Consider the following 8252-nt stretch of genomic DNA (forward strand, 5'->3'; position numbering starts at 1 on the left):
GCTTACAGGTAAGATTAACGGCCGACGGCGCAGCTCCGACTCTCACTCAGGTGTCTCAAAAACATATCAGTTTCTGAACCTGGTGGTCCAGCCCTGCGAACCCTTGCGCCGACTGCGCCCGGAATCCTCCCGCCATCATGGGATAAACGCAGCGATTCGCCGCGGTGCCTTCGCCGGGGAGCTACGGGGAGCCCAGTCTATAAGCTGACTGCAATTAGAATAAATCACCAGCGTTTTTCTGGTTCTCAATACACTCAGAGTTCAATTTGCCCTTCCTCATCAAACATCTGCGCACACCCCAACCAACAACTCACGTCTTTCTGCCGAAGAAGAATTTGCTATCCACCAAGATAAACTCCGATCTACGCAAAATGCCTGCTATCCAGCTCTCAGAAACAGCTAACGGCGCCATCCGCCAATTACTTTCGGCACGCGACTTCGACGACGACTACAAGGACACCCGGAACAAGGCCAGAGCTATCGGGGGTGGCGTAATCGCAGCCATTGTTGTCATCATCGTCCTCACCATTGCCGGCGTTATCTTCGCCGTTATCAAATGTAGCCGCAGCAAAAGGAGACGGGTGCAAAATGAGTTGGAGATGAAGAAGTACGTGGGCGGAATTCCGGTCACCAATGCGGCGACGGCGGGCAACACGAACAGTCAGCCAACCAGCGGGGGGAACATGAACGGATACGGGTTTAGTGGAGGATATGTTGCGAACGACGGAATTACGGGCACCGACAAGGATGCTCACAACGTGTCGGATGCGATGCCCCCGGCATACACTGCAAACAACAGCTCGACAGCGAACTAGAACCCAAACGAACATCGACGAAGACAACAAATAACAATAAAGATTGGGAGAGGGAATTACGACTACCTATAGACATGGCGTTTCGGAAGAGAGCGAACAACCAATCGTTAAGGGCATGTCTTTTGTGGTTTGAGAGGGAATATCGATCCCAGGTGTTCGATGGCCACACGCGTTACTGCATTGGCATTGGCTCAAAGCTGGCCGAGAAGAAGCAGAGAGCGCAGTCTGAGGGGCGCATTCATCATGCTGGACCATGAATCTTGGAGGAAAATCACACATTGCATCTATCGTCTATGCATGGCTAAGAGCAAAAGAATTGATTTTACCAAAGGTGAAAATACAGGTGTGAAAACAAATTTGATAAATATGTGCAAAGGAAAGGAAAAAGTCAAACGATGCAAACGTCTCCCTTATCCGCGAAGCTTGAACCAGATGAGTCTTTCTCGAATAGTCGTTGCATGGCAAAGACGACGTCGCAGTCTCAATGTCCAAGCTTGAAACCACCCCAGTTGAGCTTGCTGAACACCATGTTGGGGTCGTACTGAGCTCGGATATCTTTCATCCTCTGCAGGTTACCCTGTCCGTAAGCAGGGAAAGGCTTCTGCCACTCGCCAGCATCGCCCATGTAGACAAACTCGGTCGCAAGTCCCAACTCCTGGTTGATCTCGTGGTGGTGGGCGAGGAAGTTCTGGGACCAAGCGGTCATGCGGAGGTCATCCTCAGGGCGGGCCCAAGAGGTAGTGATTTGCCACCCTTAGATTCTCAGTCAGTTACTGCCGGGGCGAAATTAATGAGGACGCGGGTGCGAGAACTTACAGACATAGGACTGGTCTGCATCCAGACCGAAAGTGTTGCCGATGCCGTTATTCTTCCCAACAGCCAAAGCAGTCCTCGGGACTGTGTTCAAGATGAATGTAGGACGGACGCCTTCAATGTCGGCGATGTCGGCAATAGCTTCAACCCAGGCCTGGTAGATCTCGTACAGGCGGTCGGCGTCGGGAATGATAGTCTGGTGACCGAACTGAATGCTAAACGAAAATCGTTAACAAGTGTGCGCTGGAAAGCGGTCATGACGAGGACTTTTCTTACCGGAACATCTGGTTGGGGGACAACATCTGGGAGTGCCAGTCGATAGGTCGCGTCACATTATGGCTGCGAGAAACGGCGGGAATAGAAGTGAAGTTCGCAAAGTGAGACGGGGGTGAGACAGTGGTCTCCTGCAGACCGAAGACTTGCGGGACAACTTCCTTAGTCGTCACATTGTAGTTGATGTTGATGACGGCACCGGCACCCTCGGAGTTGTCATCGCTAAGGGCAAAGTCGGCAGCAGCCTTGATGAAGGCCTGTGTGGCAGACTCGTTGAAGATCTGGTAAGTGCTAGTCGCCATGGGCAGATCCAAAGTCTTGAGAGAGAACTTGGTGACGATGCCGAAGTTGCTAGCACCACCCTTGAGAGCCCAGAAGAGATCCGGGTTCGACGTGTTAGTCGCGGAGACTTGAGTGCCGTTACCGAGGACGACTTCGTATTTGATCACGTTGTCCATGGAGAAACCGTACTTGTTGAGAAAGTAGCTCACGCCGCCGATCAAGGTCAGGCCGGGGACGCCAATGATCTTGAGACGGCCGCCAATAGCGTACTTGCCGTACGGCGCCAGGGCGGAATAGACGTCAACCCATTTGTTGCCGGGACCGACGTCGACTGTGTTCTCGTCATTGTTGACTGTGACTGTGTTCAGGCCGTTGAGAGCAAGGAGGACTCCGTCGTCGATCGTGTTGGCTCCGGGGTACTGCAGGATATGAGTGCTTAGTGGGCTGCCTTATGCTGCAGGGGATAAAGAGATAGGGGGTTCGGGAGTAAGATTATGCGTACATTCATATGGCCACCACCCTTGACAGCGAACTGGGCCTTACAAGTGGAGAGGATCTCCACGCCCTTAGCGACATCGTCGGCAGTTGAAGGGAGATAGATGCAGGCTGGATGAAGGTTGGCTCTTTTGTCCCAGACGTTGACACGCTGGGTCTCGTACGCTGTCGAGTTGGAGAAGAGGGTGAAGTTAGAAGAATGATTGCTCAAGCCAGTGCAAGCGCACTTGACGTTGTCGGAGACCAGGAGGTCTCGGCGGCCGAAAAAGGAACTGGTAGCCGAGGCAGAGTTGAACAGCAGAAGAGCTGGGAGAGCGAAAGAATACAACATGGTTGTGATTGACTGTTGATTGAAGTGCAAACGGGGAGGCTTGTTGGAGTGAGTGATCGTGGGTGAAGCGTACTTCGACAATGATATGGGAAAGAATTAACCAAGTATTTATCTGTCTTGAGGGAAATTCTTTTGAATAACCTTGCCACTCTTCTTCCTTTCAGTGCAACCCCCTTTACAACAAAATGGTACCCTCTACGCTACTGTCTCTGCGATCTTCCTCAATCACTACAATACGGTGCTCCATCATGATGATCCGCTACGAAAGTCTCAATCGCAATCGGTCTCGCTCTATGCCTTGCCGCTTAGGAAGATCGACTCAACCTTGTAGGTGGAATCCATCCAAAAACTCCATTGTGGATTTCGTCACCCAAAGTCCGCAAAAGGCTTCTAGCAAGATATTCTGGTCGAGCTTACGCTACTTGTTAGTCGACGATACGTAGCACGCAAGTCCGCCATAGCCGTCTTCGTCAGCGAACCACTACACCCCTGCCACTTACCTTAGCTACCTTGCCCTACTGGCAGTTGAACTGGCCCGAAGAGACACGGCATTACGGTTCCACAGAAGGGTTCGCCTGATGGACGCAGATGAGGCGTTTCCCGCGAGGCCATGCTATGTACTGGCGCCCTAGTGTGCCATCTTAAGACCCTACCCCGGATCACTAGGTCGAGGAGATTTCGCAGTGCCACCTCATCATTCCGCCGTCAAAGCGATGGGACGAAATGATTACTTCTCATTGACGGGATTAAACTGTGGTACTTGCTTCTTTCCCACCTTAAACAACGTGCTCTGTCCCTGACGATCAACCTAACGGAGTAGAATGTGTTCCAGACTTTGACCTTGGCCTGAAAAGCCACCCCTGACGTTTCCAGCCACACCTGCGTCAGAGCGTGGTGTTCCGCTCGCTCTCGCTTTCGGCGATGGGGCCCCCTTTGAACGCTTGTGCATGAAGACGAGCGGAGAGCTGTGCTAGTTTTTTGGAGTTGGGTGGAATTGATGTAGATCTGCTTCCGCATACCCACTCTTTTGTTCTACGTGTATTCCTTTACGTGGATCCGTATCCAAGTTTCCCACGTGAAGGGAGTACGTGTATCCGTATTGCTAATCTGGGTCGTTTCATCGTGGCTTGTCTGAAGACACCTAGTACTCAAAGCTAACACGTCGTGAACTGTGGATTCCACGATCGTAACTTGGGTACGTTATCGCAGGCCCTCCCCTTTCGTTACTGTTCCGTATATATATGTCTTTGCCAACTTCAGCCCGAGACTTTCGGCAAGTCAAATGATTGCCTAGTGAGGCAATGACTACCTTGACTCAAATGCAAGAACAGAGTTCCAACCATTGCCTTCTGTTGTGTTCGTGCTTGACCAAGCACGGTCCATGACTGGAGACGTTTTTCAAGCGTTGGCCGTTTTTCAAGCGTTGGCCGTTTTTTAGAACACCTGCCTCTGAGATAAATGATTTTAGATGAAAGGGATTAGGCGAAATCATACCAGGTGACATTGAAGTTCTACGGCACCGTTTCATCGAGTTAAGGTTTGCTCCTACAGCTGTCGAACGCATCGACACATTGTACCGCGCGGTATGGATGCTGTGGCTTGACGTTCGGACATTTTTTAGACTTTCCAGACCCCGGTGATTCCGCAATAACTGTAAATTGACCACAACCACCTGGGTAATGTGGGAGAACTCACCTCCTTCAACCTAAGCCGGACCCCTCGAGATCTTATTCCGAATTTTCATTCACCACCAACGAGAGCGATGAACGCCACTGTCAATCATACTTGGTCCGAGGCAATGTCTGAGCTAAGACTACGGCCCACAGTCGCATCGGGCGGCACTCTTCTACCTCAATCGTTGACGGCGAAAGGGTGGTTAGCATGTCTTGTTTTATCACTTATGGACGGACTTCTCGACAGGGTCCTTCGATATCAGCAAAAGGATCCTGCGCGTCGGGCGCGGGATGAGAGGCGAAGACGACGGCTGGGAGTCTGGGAGGAGAGGCATCACAGCGGACTGGAAAAGCTTCACGAAACGCTATGTGATCTAGACATCCCCGAGGTGGACCTCAATACGGTCGACATGCATGAGTGGTTGGACTACGCATTTCAAAAATCATCGTGAGATTCCGCATTTGGTTTTACAATCATTGATGCCGAACCCCGACGGAAGTCCTTTTTTTTAGTCCAGGAACTCCACGAGTGAAGTATTCAGACGAGGAGAAAACGATGACCTGCAAGGCCCCTGTGGATTGTTTCGTTACCGATGAGAGTCTCTCTGATTGTAAGTATATTAGCGAGCTTTACGGCTTCAGCTAAAGCACCCCACATTCCATTCTCACGAAGTTATTACCACCTGCTAACAATTGGGATGTAATTAGTATTAGGATATAGTGCGGAACATGTTGATTTGCTGCCCGCAGGAACACAGTGCCCGTCGAGCATCCGCCAAAGAATCCCGACGATATCATAGATTGGCGTCTAGCACGCCGCGAGGTCAAGCTTGCTGGAATGGAAAGTAGAAGGAGTAATCAGGGTTCCTTAACACCAGGCCCGGGTCACCGTCAATGACTCTATTAGTCGATTGTGAAGAGAAGAAGAGTTGCGACATGTAAAATGTTGAGAATTTTGTCGTCATGTAGAAGAGAGCGCTTCGATATGATTCAAGGTGGCAAATGATGATAATACTGACGGAAAAAAGAACAATTAAACTGGACATTCCCCCAGATATTTAGCTACTGAGCACCCAAAATGACATTTCTGGCTCCTGACAAGCCTCAGCCTCGCGCCTTGATATTTACTCACTCATTCTTCATCTTCTCGAATCCTCAACGTGGTCTGAAGAGATTTTAGGCTGCCTCTTGATATCCGCCGCATCTTGCTCAAACCGATTTAGCTCCGGGTCCTTGGTTCCGGGATTGACGATCTCGTCCCCGAACTTGGCAGCCACCTCTTCAAGTGACAAAAAGCGAGTCTCGGGCAGGAAAAAGAAATAGACGGTCCCCGCAAAGGCGTTGCAGGCAATAAAGACGAAGTAAAACTTCCACTCGATGGCATCGAACGCGAGTGATGCCGCGTAAGACAACCAAATTGCCGTAACAGCCTGTGTGAAGACCGAGAAGCCAACGCCGACGCCACGGAGGTCGAGAGGAAAGATCTCTGCTACCAAGACCCAATTCACACTGTTAAAGAAGAATGAGTACGCAAAAGCGAATAAGAATATGAACGCAACACCAGCACGGGACCCGGCGGGATTGGAGTCGTCTTGGAAAAGTTTCGACAACGCCGTCAAGACCGCTAGGAGGAAGGCGAGCGTAAAACTCCCGGATATAACAGTGATGCGTCTCGTCCAGTGGTCGGCAACGAAGAAGACGTTGATGATCTGGCCGATAACAGCCATGAAGCCGTATAACCCGCCGATTAGGAGTACAGTCTGGCCCTCGTACCCAAGAGAATTATACATAACGGACTGGTAGTTCTGGATGATGTTGGACCCTGACAGTTTCATCATGTTGACTGTTAAGCAAGCTAGCAAAGTTCTGCGGATGTACTGGCGTGTGAACAGGTTCCAGAAGTTGGAAATTTTCTTCTTGTTTGCTTCGAGTTGAATTTGGCTGATCATTTCGGCGAACTCTTGCTCTATCGTTTCTGCACCTCTGTGGGCGTGAAGAGAATACATGACCTTCTTGGCGTTGTCGTATCGCTCTTTCATAGCCACTGTCCAGTTTTTGTTAGTATTCAGATGTAATTCGGAACTCCTTGACCTAACAACTATCATGGTGAAAAATGACGACGTAGGGACTTACACCATCGCGGAGAGTAGGGCAGGAAAAATGTCATGATGGCGAGGCACAGTGCAGGCGGAATCTGTGTGGCTAGAGGGATACGCCACTGTAGTTCACCAACCGCAAACGAGCCTGCATAGCCCACCCATCCAGCAACAAAGAAGCCGAGAGTGTTCATCAACCCTTTCAAGCCAACAAGAAATCCGCGATTCTCTGGAGGGCTGAGCTCGGCAAGGTACACAGGGGCCGTCGGATAGACCATACCCGTCGAAAATCCCGAGAAGGCACGACCCACAATCATCATGGCCGGGTTCACGGCGGCGGTCTGCAACACGGCTCCTGCGACGCTGACACACGCTCCAAAGAGTAGTGTCCAGCGACGGGATAATTTGTCCATGCAGTAAGCGGAACCACCGCTGCCAAAGGCGTATCCTGCGTAGTATCCAGATACGATGCCTGCTCGCACGGACACATTGTCCATTGATGGGCCGTACATGTATAGTTTGAAGGTCGTCTGAGCGATGGTCGAAGCAATGATGCCTGTGTCGATACCATACACGAATCTGGGCGGTACATAATATTAGCCTCCACACAACGCTAGATTATCCTTGGAAACATATGGACTTACCCAGCAAGACTGATTGCTAGTCCAATGAGAATCGACCTAGTCGAGTTGCCACGATGGCCAGCCCTCTGCTTCACCATCTTGCCGACCATTGCCAAAATGGTGCGAGTTTGAGGAGATCGAAGGTATTGTTCACAGAAATAGCGTACCTAGAGACCAGCCTAAGGTTTCTCTGAGCGAAAAAAAATAATAACAAAAAGAACTTGAAGCAAAACTGTATCCACAAACAACGCAAACGTGGTTCCGAGCTGCGGTGATAAAGAAAAACTGCAAGTCAATGATTGTTATCCATTCATTTATAGGAAGTTACTGAAACAAGAAAGTCCTTGTATATCAGCATGTTGGTACACATCTAGGGACATAATATTGTCAGCAAGAGCAATAAGGCGCTGGTTCTCCCCGCATATCCGCTTCCCCACGATGGAGCAGGAGGATCTGTTCCACCCCCGCAGTCATCCATGAAGTCTTGCTCATATTAGCTAGTCAGCACATGTCGGATTGTCATCAAAATTCTCCGAAATCCCGATCATAGTCTCGTTTCATGGCAGGGGTCAGAAATGCCGGAGACAATCCCATTTGGTTTAGACTATCCGCGGATGAGGTGGGGGCTGTCTTCAGCATCGGCCGATTTTCGTGGAAGATCAGTCAGGCCTAATCGTTGAGTCACGACTGTCCCCTCGATATGTACGAACAATCCGTCCGAGAACCGCGAGTTGATGACTTTCATTTGTGAGGGGAGATACCCCATACCAAGTCGTTTGGCTTTCACCAACCTGACAGTACGAGAGTGTACTCATGTTGAATCTTAATATTCCGTCTAGAGACTGGTTGTG

At 50.3% G+C, this 8252-nt stretch overlaps 3 protein-coding genes across 3 annotated transcripts; 1 reads left to right on the top strand and 2 right to left on the bottom strand.

The window, feature by feature from the left end:
- Nucleotides 1–371: 371 nt before the first annotated feature.
- On the top strand, nucleotides 372–815 carry N0V96_009994 (uncharacterized protein; the record flags this gene model as incomplete). Its single annotated transcript, XM_053197307.1, has 1 exon — nucleotides 372–815. The coding sequence occupies one exon, from the start codon at nucleotides 372–374 to the stop codon at nucleotides 813–815; it is 444 nt and encodes a 147-aa protein (XP_053045185.1).
- Nucleotides 816–1296: 481 nt separating this feature from the next.
- Nucleotides 1297–3009, bottom strand: N0V96_009995 (uncharacterized protein; the record flags this gene model as incomplete). The annotated part of the gene is made up of 4 exons (XM_053197306.2): nucleotides 1297–1568; nucleotides 1632–1843; nucleotides 1905–2602; nucleotides 2686–3009. The coding sequence occupies 4 exons, from the start codon at nucleotides 3007–3009 to the stop codon at nucleotides 1297–1299; spliced, it is 1506 nt and encodes a 501-aa protein (XP_053045184.2).
- A 2812-nt stretch (nucleotides 3010–5821) lies between these two features.
- Nucleotides 5822–7511, bottom strand: N0V96_009996 (uncharacterized protein; the record flags this gene model as incomplete). Its single annotated transcript, XM_053197305.2, has 3 exons — nucleotides 5822–6726; nucleotides 6816–7357; nucleotides 7423–7511. The coding sequence occupies 3 exons, from the start codon at nucleotides 7509–7511 to the stop codon at nucleotides 5822–5824; spliced, it is 1536 nt and encodes a 511-aa protein (XP_053045183.1).
- Between the last annotated feature and the right edge of the window lie 741 nt (nucleotides 7512–8252).

Source organism: Colletotrichum fioriniae (genome assembly GCF_027942845.1).
Source record: "Colletotrichum fioriniae strain IMI 355084 chromosome Unknown scaffold_13, whole genome shotgun sequence".
In the NCBI taxonomy this organism is placed as follows: domain Eukaryota; kingdom Fungi; phylum Ascomycota; class Sordariomycetes; order Glomerellales; family Glomerellaceae; genus Colletotrichum; species Colletotrichum fioriniae.